Source organism: Daktulosphaira vitifoliae, unplaced genomic scaffold (genome assembly GCF_025091365.1).
Source record: "Daktulosphaira vitifoliae isolate Bord-2020 unplaced genomic scaffold, ASM2509136v1 Scaffold_3, whole genome shotgun sequence".
NCBI classification, from domain to species: Eukaryota; Metazoa; Arthropoda; class Insecta; order Hemiptera; family Phylloxeridae; genus Daktulosphaira; species Daktulosphaira vitifoliae.
In genome coordinates this window covers 39,245,682-39,270,231 of record NW_026099574.1, presented here as the reverse complement: position 1 = coordinate 39,270,231, position 24,550 = coordinate 39,245,682, and the positions used below count along the sequence as shown (strand labels likewise).

Genomic DNA, 24,550 nt, shown 5'->3' with positions numbered 1-24,550 from the left:
AACGTTCATAGTGGCACTGTACTCGGGGCCAATTGTCTGTGTTAGCCGTAGCTGACGGATTTCGATCATTCTTGTTGATATTACCTAAAAATTTCGGATTTTACATTTTTTATAGTTTTTCATAAGTATTTATCATCGTTGTTATTTGGCCTCACACTTATAAACGTTAATTTTATTTATTATTCTGTTGGCAGATTTCATTAAATATGGCAATGACTGCAAGCTTAGTGGGTGAGTTACAGTTACAATGTGCGGTATAAATTATGATGTAATGACAGTAGGATTGATTAAAAAAATGTGTTTCCATAATAATGTTGAAATATTTTTTTGGTTGAAATAAATTTATCATTTGTTAAAATATATTTTATAAACTCTTATTTTGGCGTTATGCAATATTCATTGTTGGGAAAATTAATATTAAGCTAGTTGTAATAGATGACATGTAGCATTATATTCTTAGTATCACATTTGGTACAACTATTAAATATTTATAAATCTTAACCTAATATTATTATATGAGTTAACAATGTTAGGTAATTTGAATTTAAAATACAAAGTGTAGCTTAAGTAAAAAAAAAAAATTATTATGTACATTATTCTGTATGAAATTATGTAATACTATTGAAATTCTTGTTTTAGTTGTTCCACGAAATTTTAGATTATTAGAAGAATTAGAACAAGGACAAAAAGGTGTTGGTGATGGTACTATAAGTTGGGGTCTAGAAAAAGATGATGATATGACATTAACCCATTGGACTGGCATGATAATTGGACCACCGAGGGTAAAGAATGTAAAAAATTTTGTCTTACAAATTGTAATGTAATGATTTTAAACTTTAATAGACACCATATGAAAATCGAATGTATAGTTTAAAAGTAGAGTGCGGTCCAAGGTATCCAGACGATGCACCTGTCGCTCGATTTGTAACAAGAATCAATATGACTTGTGTGCACAATTCAACTGGATTGGTTAGTACTAATTTTATATTATTAAGTTTCTATTGATATTACTTATTAAAAATTTAATGCATTGATTAATTTTATGATTGCACTATTTATTTAAGAAATAAATAAAGTTCAATAATATATTTTTAGAGCAGATTAATTGAAACTGCTATAGTACTATAGTTTTAATGGTGTTATATAAAAATTAACCAGGATAGAATTAAATAAAAATTATATGTCTTGAATTATTGAGAAAACTGATAGATTTGTTAAATGTATGTTGGTTAGGTTAGAATTATTGCATAATAAATGTTAAATAAAAAATTGAAAGGCATTGTATTTTTCATTGATACTCCTTAAAAGCTACAAACATGACTATTATTAATATACTTTGCTCTTTACTCATATCACACTGTCAAAGTAAAATGTCCATTAATCAAATTTTAACAATAGTACATGATGTTTTTTTTTGCTATCATGAGAGTTAATCTATTGATACTAATATAAAAAATGTTCATAAGTCTTTGAATTCTAAGTGATTTAAGTGCAAGTATTTTTGACAATGCATATATTTCTGATGTCCGTTTTCCTCTTATACATTAATCTTTTTTAATTCCAATTTTGTATAGCATTTTAAAAATTTCTCAAATTTTTACTTGAATTCTTCTGAATATTAGTTATTATATTTATATTATTTATTATTATATTATATTTCTAAGCACTATAAAGTTTCATTTTTTTAATGATTTTAATATATTAAATCATATGAAACTATTTTTAATTTGTTACAACTGTTATTTTTAGTTGTATAGATTTGTATTCATTTTGGCAGAAAAAATTGCAATAAGTTCCATTTTTCAATTTTTTTCCTCTGAGAATTAATAACTTTAAAGTTTGATGAAACAGATATAACTACATAACTTAATGTACTTATTTTTGTTTCCAATACCGCATCTTCATAGCATTTACATCTATAAAAATATAGTTTTTCTACTAATATAGTTTAAAAAAAAATCTTATAGCTTATTAATAATGTTATTAAAATAAAGTTAACTACTAGTTCTTGCTCTAATTTATTTCCATATATTTTATCAATTTAATGGATTTTACTTATTCACTTACAGTGTGTACTAATTTTATTAAAAATTTCACTAATTTAGATTATATTTTTTAATTTATTTTTAGTTTATAAAACAACTTTTAATCTAAGATTATTATATTTTAATAAATAGTAAATTTTTGTAGGTTGATAATAGGCAAGTGCCTGTATTAGCAAGATGGCAACGTGATTATACCATAAAGACTGTATTGCAAGAACTTAGAAGATTAATGACTCTCAAGGATAACATGAAAATGTCTCAACCCCCTGAGGGTAGCACATTCTAGCCATCGCCGCTGTCTGAACCATGGAATAGTTTGTACCTTGCGCCTCGCTACCAACCTACAGTCGCTGCACCGGTACAACCAACACAGCCGATGCAAGCAGTACAACAACAACGTCGCTTCATTGGTCGTTGCCTGAGAATTATTTTTCCATGCTGTTATTACGCAGCATCCTCTCAGTCAGACTCATAGTTTATTGCCCAAAAATAATAGGGGACCATCCCCTTTTAATTTGCGATTTCTAAACATATTTGGTAAAGAAATTTAAGTTTCACAGGTCATTTTTGTTTTGTAATTTTTTTTTTGTTAAATATTCGTTTAATTTCATGGTTCAGAAAGCGCAATTCACATTTAGGCATATTTTATATACTATTTATAATTTATAATATTATAATATACTCATAAACAAATTAGATTTTGTTGTATTTTAAGTGCTAAAAACCTTAATTATTAATAAATAATATAAAATAAATGAACTGATGCATAAGTAAATAGTTTACCAGTCAAATTGAACTTGTAAAATAATTTGTGGTTAAATTAGTCATCTGCACTCATTAATATTTGAATCAATATTGTTGAAAATATTCAATTACTATCACTCAAATTGAATTTATGATTTTTTAAAATTTAGAAATTTAAGTTTTTACATTTTTTGTTTTCTAATTTAATTAATTTACTCTTAAACTGTTTTATTATATCATCAAAATAGAATAATTATAAATATTTTTTTAAAATGGTGTCTTGAGTGAATTTGATGTAGATAAAAGACATTAATTTTACTCAAAATACATTTTTCCTGTTATAAAAATTTGAAAATCCATAACTTAGTTTTATTTTTTTTTTTTTTAATAATCAATTAAAACTTATTAAACGGGTATTGTTGAATTTTATAAAATTATTGTCTGCTTATAGTTCATTAACCATTTATTCAATACTGATTAATAGCTATTGTAAATTATAGTAAGAATTGTATAAAAGGTAGTTTAAAAAATGAAAATTAAGAAATTTTAATTATTTAATATCAAACTAAAATAATAAATATTCAATAATTTAGTTTGAATATTAAAAAAAAAATCTTTTAATAAAAATAAAGTTAATCAAATTGTATTGATGTTAAATGTAACTGTTAACTTATTAAGTATTTAACAAAATGAAATGCTTCAAATACCATGTTTTTTTAATAATTACTAACAATTGAGTTTTACTGTATATGCTGCAAATATAACTAAGAATATGTGAATTTTTATATTTTTAATTAATAATTCATGATTCTATGGAATTATTATACAATTTTAGAAGTTTCCTACATACTTATTTTTATAAACTCTAGATAAAATTTGTGTTAAATGATGTTATAACACATACGCGCAAATAGGGGAGATTTTTTGGCTACTTAGTACCCCCAGCATATTTCGCCATTCTTTTAAAATTTTATTAAGAATAACTGAGTCATCTGTTATAATATTGTATTTGTGTAAATACATCTGATTTATACAAGATTTATACTTTTTATACAATCTTGTCTTTTAATTTTGTGAGTGTGTAAATTGTCATTGGTGCATACTGTATTTTACTTAAAATATAGTAGTATGTTTTAGTTTCAACAATTATAGTTGAAATACTGCAGCTGTAAGAGAAAAGGTATATATTGATATTATTTATAAATCGATCAAAATAAGGTTGGATATATTTAAGAAAAGCAAGAAAAAATTTTCTTCGATCTTTGGAATTTAACACCTCCAAGTTTTTAGTGAAAATTTAGAGAGAAGATATTAAAGTTTGTTTTGTTTGAATTATACAATAATTATTGTTGATAAGTAATTAAATAAAACATAATTACTTCTAGAGTATTTATATAAATAAAATGAAAAACATAAATTCTGGCTAAAATAGATGATAATATTTTTTTTATACTTAAAACATTTATATGCTCATGGTTGTAGATCCAAATATATTTTTTAATTATGTTATCTCTTCAATAAGCTAATTTGTTAGTAAAAAGTAAAATTAAATTGAACACACATCCAACACAACTCATATTGCATCGAGAATTTAACGTTTTTTAGTCACTTAATATTCCCGATAATAGCTTATTAGAGGTGTGCTCAGGATTAAACTATAATAATTATAATTTATACATACCATTATTATAATTTGGTATACCGTTTAGTACTTATATTGGAGTTCACATATTTTGTAGGCGTTTTTTTTTATGTTGCTAAGTTTTAAAACATAGAAGAAGGGTGCTGGGTATGTATTTTTTCTTTTTTTGAAATTCATATACAATTAACAAATGCTTTATTGGACAGCCTTTCGGGTTGGCCTGTACCTATGTCAATCCTAAACACAGTATAAACTCGAATATACCAGACTTATCCACTGAGCATTCCGATGTAGCTCGCAAAGTTGATTCCTTTTTACAGAGAGTGTATAAGTTGTAACGTATTTCATAAAATATGAACTATATAAGTAAAATTAATTCATATGTATAACACGTGTATTAATAATAAATAACATAATTTACAAACATAATAATAAATACAATAACGGAAATTATACTTGCATGAAATAGATTATAATAAAAATGTGAAGTAAATAACAATGAAAATGATATTTGGCACACTTATAGAACTGATATTTTATAGCATCTTTAGTGTTAACTATATAAGTAACACAGTGGTGGATTCAGAATTATTTCATAAACAAGAGACACGCAAAAATGGTTTTAGAAGTCAACATACATTTTTTGACAATCTTATCTTTCAAATACCCTTTTTTTTTTAGTAGGCGAACCTCCAACTTATGGAAAGAGCGCGCGTCTATTGCGTTCTCACCCTGAATCCGTCACTGAGGTAACAATAATTGTACCTGTAGGAAGTATAAACTAATGTTTTTTTTATAAAGTTCCTGATATAAAAAAAGAATATATATATTAAAATATAATATATACATTTATACATTATCAACATCAATTTAACATTTAGGATATTTAATAAAATAAAACTAAAATTGTTTTATAAAATTAAACCAAATTTTATGTAATAATCATTAAAATTAATTTACATAAATTTATAAATCTTTAATAATAATTACCTACGGTGACTTGGTAATAATGGTTAAGTATTTATAGGTAATTACAATCGATGTTCACAAAATAATTTCCTGTATAAGTAATATAGAGTAGCGGTGTATTTACAGAACTCATTTTAGAGGTGGCGGTATACTTATTTATACTTTGGTATGCAGACTAGAAAAATGTTTTGGGCTAAAAAGCAAAGTGATGACCAAAAAATAGAGGGCTTTAATGCTTTATTTCGTAATATAAACTTTAAATAGTGCTAGTCAAAGGGATTGCCCCTATCCCTCTTAAATATGCCTCTGATACAAAGATACAGTAAAAATCGTCATTTTACATGGCAAGTACATAAATTATTTATTAAAAAAATCTCTCGTATTGAGGTTACATAAAGAATTTGAAGCTCATAAAACATGTGTACAGGTGATTCTAATCTCTAAAACTTTCATTTTAATGACAAACAGTGTGTGATTTTAAATCTTTCAAAACTTTTAGTGCAACAAAAGTTTTTATTCAAAACTTATAGTTACTCGATTGAGTGTGTGAAAATTAATAATCTGCTGAATATATATATAATCTTTTCTGAAATCAGTTAGTTTTTATACTAAATACTTCTTGTCTTAACGTTAAAATACTCCAAAAAGTAGGTATATTAATGAATCAAGACAAACTTTTGGAGTCTCCTTCCGTTAAAAAATTCCAGGTATGCCATGATTAGAATGTATAAAAAAAATAGTTACACTAAACGCGCTCACTTATTTTATAGACTAAACAGCCGGCGTATGATCAAATTTAATTAAATAACGATATTTTAACATTTTTGAGGTTACCTCGATTTAAAGAATAGTGTAATATGGCTATCGAAATTACAGCAAAATAAAGTGAAAATACATGTACAATAGTGTCAATAAAAGACAATCAGAATGTCATATAGAAAAGAACTTTTAAAGCTGTCTGATATAAAAGAAAAATATAGACATTGTTATAGTGTTAAATAGAATTAAAAATGTAAAGATTGTTACAGTTGTTACAATAATCATATTAGTTAATAATTTCATTAGTTCAATTTTCTTAGCAAAAAAAAAATTTATATAACTCAAGACATAATAAAAATAAATATTTATTCTTATGTAGTATTAAATATGAAAAGTAAATTAAAATTAGATAGGTAAGTTCATTTGTAATTAAATTTTTTTTATTACTTATATACACAAATATTTGTATTATGTATACAAATATTTTTATTTTGTTAACTAAGGATTTTTTTAATATGAATATATAATTTAATATGTATTGGAAAAAGGCATTTAAAATATTTTATACTATCGAATATTTTTATATAATAGTGTATTATGTTCCACTTCAATAAAACTTGTCTATGCAACAATTTTAATTAATTATTTTTTATCCAAAATAACAATATTGGACTTCAATATTTGGTTTCATAGTACTAATAATTTCAAAATTATTTATTTAAGGAAATTTTTTCCTCAATATGATATTAAAAAAGTATCTATTTTCTATCATGATTCAATTTAAAATCATAATAGTGATCATAGTGGTATAAGCCTAAGCAATTACTATAATAAAATGTTTAAATTTACTTGCATCATTCAACATATATTTATTGAATATAATTATAACGTTGTTAAGAATGCATAAGGCAAAAGTGACATTTTTTATAAAAAAACCAAGCCAAATGATCAATTGAAATGAAAATTACATGGCGTTATACGGAAAACAAAAACTTTGAATTTAATCACCTTTAGATTAATAATATTAATTAGAGCGATCTTATATAATATTTAAAAATATTTACATTCGATTATAAATGAGGCGGTCAGGATGCAAGTTAAGTTATATTAGTTTAATATAACTTAAAATCTAATGTAAATGTATTTTAATATTATGTAAGATCGCTGTCATAGTTTATAATTACTCTTATAGTAAAAGACTAAATGACATCATCTAATATAAATTTTCTAAAATTGATTATTTTTTTATACTTTAAGTTATCAGAGACGTATGTAGAGTTTTGGCGCCCCAGGTAAAGTTTTATTGCCTCCTCTACATACCCCTTTATTTTATATATTATGGTTACGAAAAAATGCTGCTACCCCTTAATTCAAAAACAAATTTGGCACCAGGTGCGACTGTACCCACTTACTACCCCTAAATACGTCCCTGTAAGTTATGTATTAACTTTTTTGAAGAAGATTTTTCATTTAAAAATTAGAGAAATAAAAAATAGCTCTTAAGATGTTATTGCGTGCAAAAATATTATTACGATATTTTATAAATTACTTCTGCGTTAACAGAATTTTTTATAAGATCTTAAATGATTATTATTTTTTATTAATTTTTTTTTTCTTACCGTTTTGTAATGTAGCGTTTAATTTCAGCTCAATTTTAATTCAAAAATAATATAGCTCTAACAAATTTTTTACGTCGCCAAAAATTTTAATTAAACTTTTTTTAAATGTTCATAAAAAGCATAATAATAAGGACTCACGGCTGCTTTTGATTCGATCAAGCGTTATACTTAATTCTTAAGTTTTAAAAAAACTGAAAAGTTTGCACTTTTCCTTTTTAATTAAAAATGTTTATTGAATAGGGAAATCACGATAAACGAACATAACTCAAGAAAATTACAATTCATGTTGTATATCAATTTAATAACATTAATCAGCCCAGCAAATTTATACTCCGCAATGAGATCACATTCAATTAATATTTTCCTAAGTAACAGTTGATCTTCAGACGTAGACATTTACTACAGCAGATAGTGTTCTTTTCACATGGCCGTCACTTCCGTCATATCCAAATCTGTGGTGTCGTATTCTTTGGCCTTTCGCCCTTTTGTCAGGATGCGGAATTTATACTTTCTCTTTGTGCAGTCATTTTGCCCGTTGTTCCCACAGTATTGATACTGCTGTAGCTGCTTCCATCCCCGTTGCTGTCGCATTTGGATTTTTTCGGCGGTTTCCGCGACGGAGGCTTCAAGAGACCGTTGTCGGAACAAAGATGGTTCAAAGGTATGCATACGGTTCCTGTTAAAAAAAAAAAGACGAATCATTAACATGGTTTATGACATAAAATAAAATCATCTCTGCGAGCTCTGCAGAAGTGAATAATACTATTAGGATTATTTAGACGTAAGAAGTATTATCTATGCGCATTCTCTTTGAACGATTAAGAGTGTGTACATAATTAATGAGCTAATACCTTTAGGTGTAATTAACCATTTTATCTAAAAACACAGAATTCCATTAGTCATGCTAGTAGCGTGTACTTAAAATGATACTGCGATGTGTAATTAGTAGTACTCGTAACTTGCTAATTGTCACTCATTTGTACGAGTATAAAAACACATCTTCACTCATTTATAATATATTTTACATTTAACTCTTTGAGAAAAAAAGGCGGTATGTTATTATATTTTTTCAATATTCTACGGATACATTGCAAAACAATATAATTTTTCAATATTATAAAGATAATAAATTCAAAAGTACTCTCAAAACATGTTAAATTAGATAAAAAGGTAGATTCTGTATAAAAAAAGAAAAATAATAACACTCTTGTCGTTCAAATAAATTACAAATATTTATATATACATAATATATATATATATATAGATTGTATTTATTGTACGTTAAAGAAGAGCATAAAGATTGGCGTTTTGGCGTATCTATTAAAAAATTTATAACTAGAATAGGAAAAATGCTGTGTATCATAACACTAAACATTATAGCAATACGTTGATCTCTCTCATTAACAAATATATACTATGATACAGACAAAAATTTAGAAAACTATGAACTCCTTTAACACACTGGTGTATCTTATAAAATATCATTGTTATCACTATAATTATGGCTGGTCTTATCGATGTATTATATTTTATGGAAAGGTTTCAATATATAATATCTCATAAAAAAATTCTCTATAATTCTCTGAAAATATTAGGTAATAGAGCTTATACTTGAGTATGTACACGCTATTTTGTACATTGATCCTTCGATTTTTTATAAACTTGTGTTAATAAATCAAACCCCGAGTTTTTAAATCGGCTGGGTTAATGGATTTTACAAAAAAAAAAATTAGATTTATCTTTACTTTCTATTAAATATTGGGTATGATATTTATTTTATATATGTGCTTTGTATATAAATGAGATAATAATGAGTATTGATTACCAAATATTTATTTTATCGCGAGTAACTGTACAGGTTTATGTAAATATAAAAAAAAAACATAATATATTTTTTAATATCATGCCAATTCAACGGTTTGACAACGCCGAAAAGAAAAAATAATAGAAAATCTGGTAGCTAAATTTTATAAAATACTCTTATGTCGTATGTTAAAATTCAGGTAATGAGACCGAAAAGGATGATGGAACTTAAAACCATTTGCACATATGCGGACCCCACCACGGCCGAAACTTAATTTAAAATTAAAAAAATAAACCGTATCGTAAGCAAAACTCAATTGAATAGATAAAAAAAAGTTTTCATTAAGATGAAAAGCCTTTTAAATAATTTTTTATTTAAAATAGAATTTTGTTCTGAGAAGTCGGAATTCATTGATGAGGTCGACATCAGATAAATTGTGATATAATAGGAAATGTTGTTGTAGTTGCGACTCGTCGTGTCTTGTTGGATATTTCCAAGAAGTTATTCTACAGATGCTAAAAATAGACACGTGGGATTTTAACTAATCGACAAAAATAGTAATAACTGTAAACTGTTGAGCCAATTGTATAACACGAAAAGTGTGTTTTTTGTCAATTTTAATGCTTTCTTCACACGTGTATGTCGTACTGAGAGTCTCTGACCAGAGACACCAGTGTAATTACTACTTTTTATATGTGTTTTTACTTATGTTAAAAATGAAGGCCTTTACAAAAGCGTATTACGTCTTATCCATAAAATTGAATGCTTAATAATAAATACTATTGTTTTTCAATAACAGATAATATGATAAATTTGTTCCATGTATGTTATATTTTGAGTTATTACACTAATGTACTCACAGTGTGATGAGATCTGTGGATAAGCTACTTTATTATAGTACATATGTAAAAATTGCCTGTCGTTCTCAGTCAGTCAATTATCTTTATTTAATTTATAACGAAATGAAAAATTTTTAATAATTCTTTACAATTAAAGTATTTCATTTTATAGCTCAATTACATAATTGCATGTTAAAAGATTAACTATTTTAAAATTTCTTCGTTAACAAGAAATTATGGGTTGCTTGAAATAATTCATAAATAATTAAATCTGCACTTATTAACCAATGGCGGAATTTCTGGGCAGCAAAAATGTATAGAGTGTTCAGTAAGTAAGAAAACGGGTTTCTATTGTTAGTAACAATTGACCCGTTTCCTAACTTACTCCTAACACTCTGTGTATGTTTTTCTACATTTTCTATGTCTGATTAAATATTTTTGGACGTTACACCCCCTTCATTGTGAACACCACATTCTGCAAGGGGGTACAACAAATAATTTATGCTCGAAATATTGAAATAAACACATGGGTTCAGTCCTGTATGTATAATATATTTATATATAACGGTGTCTGGGGCTATCCAAACCCTTTTGGTAACCCGCCACTGCTGTTAATTTTATATTAAATAACTTAAAATTTTGAAAAGAAATTTCAAATTCATGGTTTTTATTAGTTAAGATCGGGTTTCAAATAAAATAAAATTTTGATTTTCTAAAAATTTAACCGTAACCTATACCTTGAAAATAAAATGTTGTAAGGTCCGAACCCAATCAGAATACCAAAAACATATAAGACTCATTCTCTGTGATAAATACATAATTTGATGTTAATTTTATTCATTGTACTAATTAATCATTTATGATTAATTAGTTTAATTGAATTAATCAATTAGAATTGAGATGAATTGGCATTAGTTTTTATGCAATTAATTGAACAAAAAACCAGGACATTATTGTAGTTAAATTGCATATATATAACGCCGCCTGATAAAATTAAAACGCTTTTTAGTAATTTTATTGTTCTAAGTAAAAATGATTTTATAAGAAATGAACGGGTTTATAACGAAATATTAATCATGCCTTATAAATTGTTATTGAAATTTTAACAATTTTTTAATTTGATTTAGCGAAATAATGTATTGTGTTTTATTTTCATTAGCTCAATAAATACACGTAGCCCAGAGGAGATCGTTTTGAAAATAATGAAATATCTATAATGTTATTGGCAAATGTTTAATATCTTAAATGCATTGTTGTTATGCACATTATTTAAATAAAAATTTAATTAAAATATGACTAGACGCGTATACAAGGTATCAAATGAAACATTGGTCACTGTAGAAAAAAAATCGTTAAAAGGATTGGCAAACACAATGACTGGACATAATAACATTGCGTACAGATTGTATTACAATATTTTTCCAATGGAAATTTAGTAGAATTAACATTATAAAATGGATATTAAATTTTTATAAATGAAATGTTCGTATCAATGCTATAAATATGATTATTATATTTTTATTAAAGTAATCAAGGTGATTCTTTTAACAGTAGCCACTAGATTTCTCTTAAAATAATATAATTTTTTTTGGCTCTTGTTAGTTACAAATTTATCTGTATAATAATATAATTATATAATTTATATTATTTTTGACACATTTTAGTTTCATATATTTCTTAATTTATTAGTTATTAATTATTTTTTTAATTCATTCCTAAAAATTATAACAATGTCAATTTTATTTTTAAAATGGCAAAATATATATTTTGCTAGTTCATAAAATAAAAAGTTTAATTAAGAAAATTACTGGTCATCTACCGGATGTAAAGGGCGAGTATTACAATTTTTGTCATTAGACACATTTTTCGGTCGCAATTTTCCTCCTGCTTAGGTATGAAAATGTTAATAACTTTCTAAGTAATAGATTGAAGGTTGGTATCTACCGACCATTCTCTTATTTAGATCATTTTCTATTTTATAAGCTAATTTAAATATATTAAGTCGAAATTCTTATAAGGTATAAGTGATAATTAAAAAAGTAATTAATATTTGAGAAATATTTGAAACTAAAAATTACCAAAAATCATGTCGTTAACATAATTATTATTTTAAGATTCGAGGAACTAATATTAACTTGTATATTTGGATAAAATGTAAAATTATATTACTTTTTAAAATATTCCAACTAATAGTTAAAAGAATATGTCACAACTGTTTTAAAATAAGTAATTAATGTCAATATGTTAGCAAATCTTCTGATAAACTTAAATTTAATTATTGTTATGTTAAAATTACTTTTAAAAGATGCTATTCTACACATTTTCAAAAATTATAATAAATTTTGTACAATTTGTCAGTACAATATTGCAACATCAATTCATTTTTTTAAGATTTGTTATAAAACATTTTTTCTGCAACTTTTTATAATTAAAAAGTTTTTTTTTTGCCCAGAGAGATAATACCAAAAATTCATATCTTTCCTATATATGTGTCAAAAAGTTAATACATGAATTATTATTAGATGAAAAATGTTTTTCATAAAATTGAAGAATTGTATTTAAGTTTAAATATTTTTGAAGTACTGAACAGACAGTTCTAAACATGATGTCTCCGAACAAATATGCAAACAATTTGGGTATATGACTCGTAGGACATTATGTAAAATATTTTTCAATAGTTTGTTCATAAGTAAGTTTCTTTATTTTCAGCTCAATATAGTTATTTAAATTTTTTAATGAATTATTTAGCAGGTATAATATTAGACATGAACGGAGCTAAAATTTTTCATAGGATTTCCAAGTATGATTTTGTATTAAGTAACTTAATTCTAATTATACATAAATTTAAAGAAAGCAATGGATCCTGTTTTGAACTATAATTTTTAATTGTTAGAACAAGAAATTATAATTTTATTTTTACTTCATGTCCGAAATAAAACAATATAAATAAATCATTTTTTAAAAATAAAATTAACCCAATTTTTATATTTTTGTTCAATTTTATAATAATAATATTAGCACTATTCATATTTATTTATTTTTAGTCAATTCAAAACCATATTTTATTACTTACTGTAACACATTTATTTATTTTTTCAACCTTGAAAAGGTCGATTCTTTAAAAATATATTACCTCAATTTATCAGTCATGATTAATAGGCGGGAGTATCTAAAATTTATTTGAGTGGATGATTTTCAATTACATTAATATTGTCTAATAATTTAATTAGTTAATTTAGACAGTAAAATAACGGTATTTTAATCGCCATAAATCAGATATTCAAAACATTAAAGAAACAAACACTATATTTCAAAAGGTACTTTGGTGTAGTTGTACAAACAGAAAATGATTTGGGGGGTTGGGTTATTCTTTTTCGTTTTTTTTTTATTAGAAACATTTTTTTGCTTTGAATGACTGTTTAAAAAAAACTCATATGCGCAAACAAAAAAAGGTCATTAGTTAAGAATTCAAATATCGCAAATAATTTCTTAATGCGCCATTGGTTTGGCATCACTGCTTCAAATAAATATTATTTATAATAATAGCATTTTGAGAAAGTTATATAAAATAGCTTTTTAATATTTGCCAGTTAATAGTTGTTCGTTAATTTTACAAATTGTACATTTCAAAATACAAGTGGCAAAATGACACTTGAAATCAATAAAATATTTCAATTAATTTTAAATGTATTNCACTTGAAATCAATAAAATATTTCAATTAATTTTAAATGTATTTATAATTAACTTTGAATTAACAATTATTATTTTTTCAGGAAGTTGCGTTTATAACTATAAAACTGAATCAATACTAATATAATTTAAGATAAATTTAATAAAAATTGGTTCAACAAAAAATAGTTAAATGGTACCTAAAATCGAAATGTGTATAATATATACATATTAATACATATACACTGATTATGTTTAGTAAATAAATTTAAAGAAATATAAAATAATTTTATATTAAAAAATTTCGAGTAGCTTAAATTGTAATTAAATTATAAAATAGATTCAAACTTATTTATTGTTACTAGTATTGAGCAATGTATAATGTTTTGGCTTCGTAAACATCAACCAACGTACATAAGTGGACAATAAGTTTTCTATAGAATTGTAATGAAAAAAAGTTTTTACGTTTTAATACACCTTTAGTGACCATAGGGTATTATAAAACAGAATCTCTTTTTTTTTTTGAAAAATCCTTAGGTCCCTCTGGGTTTTTTACCCTTGTCTAAAACGCTTGTGATAAAAAATAACTCTTAATGCATGTGCATATACAAGTATATACATACAAGTATATTAAATATTTTCGAAATTGTACAATGAAAAAAACCAGATAATATTATGAGAATTTATTTTTTAAGGAACAAAAATAAAGATAATTTTTTAAGAAAACATACAAATATGTATTATATTTGTTTAGTTTATACTAGACAAATGATTTTTATTTTTCGTGTTTGTTTATTTACTTAAATTTTTGTCACTGAAATGGTGTTTTTTAGTCTAGTTTGAGTCGTTAATATATATAGTTAATGGTTATAATTAATGAGTATTTAATTAACTTATTCTATATGAAATATTTAATTGGCACGTATGAGATTTTTTTTAATATTGACTTTATTCTTACAAATAGTGGAAAAATTGGGATGATTTACTCTATTTTTACTATAAATGTATGTTACAAAATGTATTTTTTAATTTTATTGTTATGTTTTAAAAATCATTTTTATTCTATACATAAATTAGACTTAATTTTTTTACTACATTATTAGAATATGAATTCACTATTTTTTAAATGGAAAAAAAGAAAAAATTAATTTTTATTCACTTAGTGTTTTTTCCATATCGCCTGAATTATTTGAATGGAGTTTATTACCTAATAAATATAAAATAAAAATCAATTATGTTAAAAATATTTACCCAAATAATATATGTCACTAAAGGTACTATTCGAAAGTATAGTAGAGCCTAGTACTTTAGGCTCTAAAAAGAAATCCATCATTATGTCACGTGTGTGAAATTTATTGTATATAGTATGTTGACAGTCCAAATGCAAGGAGAATATACTCAGACAACTGAAAACATATTCAAAAAACGAGACTATACTTAATATAACAAGGATTTTGTATTTTGTACTTAATACTTTTGTTTTTAAAATACTGCAAAGAAATTCGTTGCGATTTTTTTTTATTATTGTATCTAACAACTTATTTAGACCTCAATGCAATACAAAAAAGGTATAAATTGTTATTTTTATATGAATATTATGTTCTCTTGATGAGATTTATATAACATGTGTGTTAAATAGAACACTACAACCCAAATAGAATAGTTAAATTTATAACTTGTGTCAATATGTACGTAAATTCAATTAATTGATTTATTTCATATTATGTATTTCTATTAAATACCTTGTATACAAATATTTGGTGTAACTTTGACAATTTGAAACGATTTGCATACAAATGAAAAATTAACACATTTCATAACTGTACAAAAGCACTATTAAAATGTTCAACTTGTTTTTACAGCTTATTTTTTTTTTTTAATAGAATCAAATTAAAAATATTTTTAGCAAAAATGTTTTAAATTTGATTTAATAGTGAGCTGTCTGTTTGAATAAATCTAAGTAGTATAGTAGTTATTAAATAATGTGCATAATAAGTTGTTTCATAATTAGCGAATATTCACTCTATAAAAAGATTACCTGAATGTTGAAATAATATATAATTCATTTTTATTTTTTTAATTATATTTTCAGTTAGTATTTTTTAATCACAAAGATAAGATTAATGCAGTTTGAAGCGAAAAATTAATTTGAAAAAAATGGTTAAAAGTATTTTGAAAAGTAAAATTAAAAAAAAGTAAAACAAATACTTAATTCCATCGCTGTCACTCTTTGTACTACATAGTATGAAAATCGATGTCCAGAAATGGCCTTTATTTTATATTTAAAACTTATTAGAATTCAAGACCTTTTATTATTAATGGAGTAAAAGTTAAACTCCCAACTGTAGAGTAAAGATATCCAAAAAAAAAAACAAAAAAAAAACCGAAAAAAATGTTTCATAATAGAATTACAACAATATTGAAATTGCTTAATAAAATATTCTGATTAATAGAAATGCTGCCGGCTAGATGTTGACAAATTATGCATATGTCACATTATAATAGAACAATGATGGTACAGATGGACAATACAGACAATAACATGTAATGGAAGAATCAGTATTATCAACGTTATTATGTATATTTGTAGCATTTTTTAAAAAAGTTTCGTGTCAGTGTACACTGCAAGTAAAAGCAGATGACAACGAAATTTCAAGAACAGTTCATGTTTGTTTCTTTTGACCTTTCTGTGAAATGTTTTCATCATAACTTTGTACCGTTTTTTCTTCTCTATTTACTGCTGTCATTGCATCACCCAATCATTTATACACGACACGATATTATTTCACTGCAAACCGATTCGGCTGGCGAGACACCTAAACTTGCCGGTAATACACACTTTTCATCTTTTTCCTTAGTCCCAACTCTAACTTGACAACATGATTAATGACGTATATGGGTCAAAAAAGAGAACTACATACGTCTACATATTTCACATTCTACTTTTGCAAATAAAGAATACGATTATTTCATTCGATACACAACGATTATATTTTGAAATTATTTCAATTGTCCGCACACAAAAGGACACATAAGTATAAGATGTAGATATAATATAAAACATTATTGTTGGGATGGCATACAATAGGAATATAGTGATATACCTTTTCAATCAGTTAGTATGCATCGTTGAATGAATTTCATACTCAAAGTGAGTAGTTTTTCTTATTGATATAATGAATTGTTTAAGAAGTTTTATTCTATGTCGACACTTTCACTATAAAACTTGCGGGCCGGACCTGTGCTTAGTTTTTTTTCGCGTTATTTTTTTATATCTTTTTTCGCGAAAATAAATTATATTATCTTTGGCACCGGACTTGATTGTGACATTATATACCTATATAGAGTGTTCAGCAAGTAAGTAAACGCATTTCTGTTGTTCTTATTGTTTTAACAACTGATCCGTTTCTTTACTTACTGTACACCCCGTGTATATATAATCCTAAACTATTTTAATATTGAATGACTGTTAAAATAAGTTTTAAAAGCTGGTTCTGACAAACTTGAAGAGTAAATTAACTGTGTAACGTAGTTTCATCGTGAGTTGCGTTGAGATTTGATTTAAAAAAGTTTCAGATAAAAAATACAATTTTTATACCATCAATTAATAAGAATAAAATGATGTCGCATTGTGCCGGTTGAATTATGTCACTTGAAAATTGTTAGCGAGACACGCTGGAGACTTTAATCTTACAAATTTTATATAAAGTGGCCAAGTGCGCTGTTTAAGCAGCGACTTGTCCCCATAAACATTCACCGTAGCGTAAATATTGTCCTGGAAACGCAAAATCATTGCGTCCCTATTTAATTTATACATGTGTTTAAAATGTTTACATCGATGACTTTGCTGTACTTGGGCCAGAGGGTTACTATCATGTCGGTTGCGGCTGTCGAGATACGCCGCTATTGATACGGCGATGTCACGCGCGTTGCGGTTCAGCCGAGCCGCCTACCTAACCGCAATGGCGCTTAAGACACCAGACTGTACAAATAACGTTATGAACGTACGGACGTGATGACTTTCTCGAAACCCCTAGACGTATGATAGCACACACAGTTCTTATGAATTCCTGGTACTGAATCTATGACATTTGATAAGAAATACGGTTTAAAGTGTTTGTTCTGTTTATTCATGAATTCTTGGTTCCTTGGAATTGTAATAAATAATGCGGAGCGCAAGCGAATTCGGAATTTTATCAAATGTGATATTATTAACTAGGACATTTCCAGGGGAGGGAATGGCTGTGCCCCACCATCACGAGATTGATTATGCGTTTAATATATTATTTGAAGCGGATATTACACATTTTTCTTATGTTACGATAAAACTTTGAGAACGTCAAAAATATATTTTTAAATATCAGTATTTTATTGGGTCAAATTTATTCAATGGCCATACACAGTGCTTATTTTATATGAAAGTAGACACGTATATTTAATGTTTAAAATGTCGAAAAACACAGTTAACTTTTCAGTTCATCGATTAAATAAAAAATGGTTTTTTTTCGACAGATTTAACCCTCGACCGGTCTCGCAGTATCAGAGTAATTATTTCGTCACGTGGGGTAATAATTTTCCGTTAACTAAATCTACATCTTAAACTAGCAATTTTTGTTATAAAAAAAGTCTAGAGATTTTATATTTTATTTCAAATCGTTTTCTTTAATTTGTTCATTTTTTGTCGAATCTACATTTTCCAAAATAACTCTGGTATAGAACACATTAATTGATGAAACGTCAAGCCAATTTAACTTTAACTAATTCTAAATTAAAATAAGAGGGTATAAAAATTCCAATACGAAATAACATATCAAAATATTAAAAAAAAACACAATTTACGATTGCCGGGATAATCATTTAGTACATACGACTAACGAAGGTTAAGGACTAAAAATAAAATGGAGGACAAATCAATTTCTTAGATTTTCGACAACTACTCAAACGAATAAAATTCAAAACTTGTGAGTATTTCAAAGGATTTTCAATACTCATAAAATACATTTTGTGTTTAAGCCTAACATATACTATTGGGAAAATTTCATTGTAATTTTATAGTGTAACAGTAAAAAAAAGTATAAAAAAATCGTGACAAGTTTAATGTAAAAATTCAAATTCATATTAATTTTAAAACCGTTAGTATTTATTAAAATATTTTGTGATTACTTTATTAAAAATATTTTTATTGTAGAAAATTTGCTTTGTGAAATTCAAGTGAAGTATGTTAATTTGTGTACTTTTCAAGTTATATTAAACATTTTTTACTGACAGCAATGGAACTAATTGGCTGTAAAATAATATTTCTTCTCGTGTCGCAGAGAAAATTTTGCACCCGAAATCAGCGGAGATCAAATTGTTTTTCGGATTCATTTAATTTGTTTTAATTACTATGCAAAATTGATTATCGTTATGAAGGCTGCAGTCAAAATTGTTTAGTCACAGTAATTAATATCTCATTAATATATATTAGTAATTTATATCGACCCTGAGGTTTTAGCAGTAGCATTCCAGCCCAGAGTCTCATAACTATCGAAAGACGATTAAGCTTTACCCTCTACCAGCATACACACAATTCTCTACCTTCCGGATTTTCTATTACCGTTGCGCACTATCCGATAGTGGGCGTCCGGAGATCCACTAAAGCTGTACCTGCTGGTGACAACTTCCCGTCGTATGAGGCTTCCGGTTCGAACATTGATGCACGGCACAAATGAAAAAAACTGCTTGAACCCTTGACGGAATCTATTAACATACAAAAGACACAAAAATTGTTAACACATTTTTTACAACTTTATCTATTCTTTAAATATTTTATGTTAGTTTTTGCTTCAGTGAACAGTAAAACATGTAAAGCGATTTACTGTGTTCAATTGCCATTTTGCTATTATACTACTGAAAATTATATTACCAAAAAAAGAATAACATTTTACAGAGAGAACTTCAAGTATAATTTACTGAAATAAATGAATGAAACGGATAGTTCAAATCATCAAACAAATTTTTGATTGCATTTATGAAACACATTTTAAAATATCCTTTCTAAGTGACTAACGATATACTTCGATGAATCCTTTCATTCTAATTTATAATTGCATAAATGTACCCTAAATATTTATAATATATACTTTTATTATTATTTATAAATTATTACTTTTTATGTTCATTTCTTACATCTCATGAGTTGGGCGCGGAATTATAAATATTTATACATTTTGTTTAAGCCGCTTTGAAGAGTCCCAAATATGTGCAACTTTTAAGTAGGATTATATAGAAACGTAGAAATATTTTTCGGGGGGATAAATACCCCAATAGTATAAACTCGGTAACAACATATTAGTAAGCTCTAAAGTCAATCAATTAAATTTTTTACTGGCTGATAGTGAGTTCGGAATAATTAAACAAAATGTATAAATGCATATAATTCCACACCCTACTTATAACGTAGTTAATTAAAATTTTCTATTGGTAACATATATAATTAACAAGTTTATTTAATATATAATGAACCAATTAAGAAGTTACTAAGATTTGTAAGTATTGACCGGAGATTAGGTGTGGGTACTGCTATTTTCATCACTAGACATTTCTCGACTTCTCACCTCTCCTCCCGCCTAGATATGAAAATGTTAAAAACTTCTGAAATATTAGTACAAAAATGGATATCGACCAGTCATTTTCATAACTAGATCGTTATTTATTAAAGTTGATACCCTTATAAGGTTTAAGGGATGAATACAAAGAATACTTAATAATTGATAATTTAGAAAACTATGTTATTATTTAACATTAGAAACTTTTAAATTAAAAAAAACAAAAACTATATTCACATAAATAAATACAAAACAGTTGAGCATCCTGATTATCTATACGACAAATTATAAATTTATACGTGTAATTTGTATATCGTTATTATTTAATTAATTAACTAATACAATTGCATACAAATGTTTGACTCATATGGTTCCACCAACAAATATTGCCATATTTTATAGAGAAGTCGTCTAATTTGTGTGTAACTAAGTACACATCGCATGAGTGACTTTGTGGTATATGTTAATATCACATGCATATGTCTGTATAAATCATAATCTACGTGCACATGACACAGTCAAATATTAAATATCTTTTGACATTCTAATTTATGAGAAAATCATACTGATTATCAGTTATAAATAAATAATGTACGACAGTATCATTATATTACTAAAATTTAAATTTCTATTTACTTTTTTTAAAACAAATACACTAGATTATAATTACATTAAAAACAAAGGGTTAAGTTTTATTTTGGCAACAAATATGGTATTGATATCGTAATTAAAAATGTGAGTAAATTTACTGTTTGATTTATTAGCTAAACTTTTTAATTATAAGCAACCACTAGTTACAGCAAAACTAAATTAATAAAAAATTCTCATCACAATCGAAACCGTATTAGTTATTCATAATTGGTTCTAATTATGAACTATTTATTTAAATATTTTAAATAAATAATTTTTAAATATTTAAAGAAATGTTTAATAATGAAATGTTCAAATAAAATTATAAATATTGTTCACTTGTTTTATAAAATAAAGACAATCAGGAACAAAAAAATTAATTGGACTTGTTAGACAGCAAAATCAAAAATACAGTTTATGTTCCATCATTTAGTTAAATTGTTGACAAGCACACGCGTAGTTATTATTTCGCGTTATTTTTAAACAACATCATTTTTAATTAAAATTTAAAAAATTTTCATTCGACGTAAATTTTTAATTCTGTTAAATATAATTGTGATGATACAATTAGAGGAGTAATCTTTTTTTGGTTAAAAATAAGATACAAAATTAGAATTTTATTATTTTTCAGTAGGGTTTATTTTTATAATATTTAAATTTAGATTTCTAATTTACTCAGCTTATAGTTTACAATGGTATTTACATAAACCGCCCCAAAGTGCCTAATACCTCACAATGATGCCGACTAAAAAAATAAAAAGAGTATTTACATTCTAATGTAAGCATTTAAGGTCATTATTTAGTGTTTTTGTTTAGAAATTATGGTTTTTTAAGAAATTGGTTAGTTTCATTTGAAATATATTTTTTCCTTTAATATAATACTTATCGATTTCTATATTGAGGACATTACAATTATAGATTTTTTTTATATTAATTGTATATTAAAATTTTGGAAGTTCATAATATTTAATTTTTTTCGTCGAATATTTGATTATACTTTCAAAATTACATTAGAATTATATACTTAAAATTAATTTTATTATTTCTGAAGATTATTAAAAATTCACTAAAAAAATATATTTTAAAATTCCGGGTTTTGATCCATTATTTTACTCAAAAAATATTAAATTGCTTTTCATAAACCTTTGTTTTTAACTGTACACCAGACTATCAGGTCACATGGCTTTAGTAAGATTTCTCGGGAAACCACATTTATCTAATAGATTTAAAACGTGAAACTTTTTACAAATCACTAGCATTTGTGAATGAGGTTAAACAAAACATAAAATTGAACCCTTTAAATAGCAACGACGAGATTTTAAGGTACACTGTTGACTATCTTTAACCAATGTCGATGTAATGTACTAAAAACGGCTACTCCACTTCGGTAAACAACAATTGTAGTGGCAAAAAAAAAATCAAAATAAACCAAACCAGTGACCCTTTACTTCAAAAACACTCCAGTACCTAGTCAAAATGTCGTGGAATATATTGAAATATAAGGAAAAAACAAAAGTGACTTAATATATATACTGACCGCGTGGGTTAAATTCTTATCTATTTTCAATCATTTATATAATTATTCACCCGACATGAAATAAAAGGATTTTTGCGTCTGATAGTTAAATTTCATTTAGATTTCCCAGTAGTACTTATTTGTTTCAAATAGCTTTTCCTCGTATTAAAATGCACAGGAAATTTTTACTTGTACATAATAGTGCACGTTATTAGTAAATTAAGTTTATATGAGATTAACGAGTTTTCATATTATTGCGTGTTGTTTAATAATTCAAGAAGATAAAGAAATTATAAAATCGAAAAGCACATATATATCAGCTACTTTTCCTCGGAATACTCAAAATTATTTCATTCTTACTATTACATATTATTCAATTAAAAAGTTTGATATATTAATTTTATACTCAGTTTTAAATTCTACCAAATTACTACTAATATTACAAAAATTGGTTGGTGTGGTATATTAAATAAGTACCCGTCATTTTTCAATAAAAAAACGAATATTTTCGATTAATCAATTCGGACAATGATTTTTATAGAATTTCATGATTACACACTTTTGTTCAAGTGAAATTTATTTTATTATTTTATGAAGTAATTTAATTTAACAACACTTTAATGAAAATTTTTGTTGAAATATTGGTATTCCAAGCCCGAGGTGAAATTGATGAGTTGTATAGTTTATTATCTTAGTAACAAACGTAATCTATCTAGTTTTTTTATAAATCTAGCCCCAAATTTGTCGTAATGTTTAACACTGAACTGCCGCCTGAGGGTAAAAATATTTTCTTATCTAATAGTATTTTATCACTTATAAATTGATTATTAAATATTTGCCATTCTTTCGAGAAGCTTAAAATTTTCTACCCTGAGGTAATATTCTTTTGTCTTTTACCAGTTAAGTACACGATTTCATTGCTTTGGTTAAGATTTTGTGAATGTACCACCATTACTGTAACACTAAATTTTTGAAAAGTATAATAACATCATTTAATAATTTCATCGATTTAGATAATTTTAATCATCAATATGTCTTTTTCTAACATTTTAAATACTAATTAATCTTAACCTTAAGTAAAAAACATTTTTAAAATGTTTAATTTAGTTTTAATTGCTAGTAAACAACGATATATTCCTATTAATTAAAATTAATAATGCTACATTATTATAGTCAAAGATAAATAAAGAAAAAAGGTGAACTATACTCGAAATCCAGGAAATCTTTTGATGGAAGTTTATACTTTCAAATTAGAAATATATATAAAAAATTGTTGTAGTATTTTGGTTAATAGCTACCAAATATTCAAAACTTTCATTAAATCTCATACCATATGGCAGAATGCACTCATTCGGTAGTTCTTTCTACATTGTACAGGGTAAATGTTGAACTCACGCAATATCTTTAAAAATATAAAACTTTTTCTTTTCAGAAGTTAATAGCGTTTTACGTTTTATGATTTAACTAAAATATATGGTCCCATCTCCATACAGTTCACCTTAAAAGTATGTTAACTTTTGTTTTCTATTAGAAACATATGTTTTTACTCAGCTTTCAAATAAGAAAATTATCTAACTATGAAAAAGACCAGCCGTTAACAATGACTTTCAAACTAGTATTCTTAGAGTTATTAACACTTTAATTTTTTAATAAATTAGTGTGTAATAATAAAAATGTGACCTAGCGAATCACGAGAAACAATTGTCTGAATAATATAAATAAATAT

General features: G+C 25.5%; 2 protein-coding genes across 7 annotated transcripts in view; one reads left to right on the top strand and one right to left on the bottom strand.

The window, feature by feature from the left end:
* Positions 1–28: 28 nt before the first annotated feature.
* Positions 29–2,741, top strand: LOC126900734 (ubiquitin-conjugating enzyme E2 variant 2). Its single transcript, XM_050676657.1, has 4 exons — positions 29–231; positions 640–782; positions 844–969; positions 2,191–2,741. Exons 1-4 carry the CDS (start codon positions 207–209, stop codon positions 2,329–2,331), a joined length of 435 nt encoding a protein of 144 aa, XP_050532614.1. The 5' UTR covers positions 29–206; the 3' UTR covers positions 2,332–2,741.
* Positions 2,742–8,058: 5,317 nt separating this feature from the next.
* Positions 8,059–24,550, bottom strand: part of LOC126900715 (tachykinin-like peptides receptor 99D) — a 125,602-nt gene continuing 109,110 nt past the window's right edge. For 3 of the 6 annotated variants that reach the window (XM_050676627.1, XM_050676625.1, XM_050676626.1), the window contains 2 exons: positions 19,669–19,830; positions 8,059–8,454 (listed from right to left, as the gene is read on the bottom strand). In XM_050676627.1, coding sequence (XP_050532584.1) covers positions 8,199–8,454; positions 19,669–19,830 — 418 coding nt within the window. In that variant the 3' untranslated portion in view covers positions 8,059–8,198. The remainder of the gene's footprint in view (positions 8,455–19,668; positions 19,831–24,550) is intronic. The other 3 variants (XM_050676628.1, XM_050676630.1, XM_050676631.1) reach the window with 3 other exon arrangements.

Bases quoted from the DNA above. Each gene is read 5' to 3' on its own strand.
- LOC126900734 (XM_050676657.1), top strand. From the start codon at position 207: ATGGCAATGACTGCAAGCTTAGTGG. The intron at 783-843 runs GTAAAGAATGTA...AAACTTTAATAG, and splicing joins TGATAATTGGACCACCGAGG to ACACCATATGAAAATCGAAT. The intron at 970-2,190 runs GTTAGTACTAAT...AAATTTTTGTAG, and splicing joins TGCACAATTCAACTGGATTG to GTTGATAATAGGCAAGTGCC.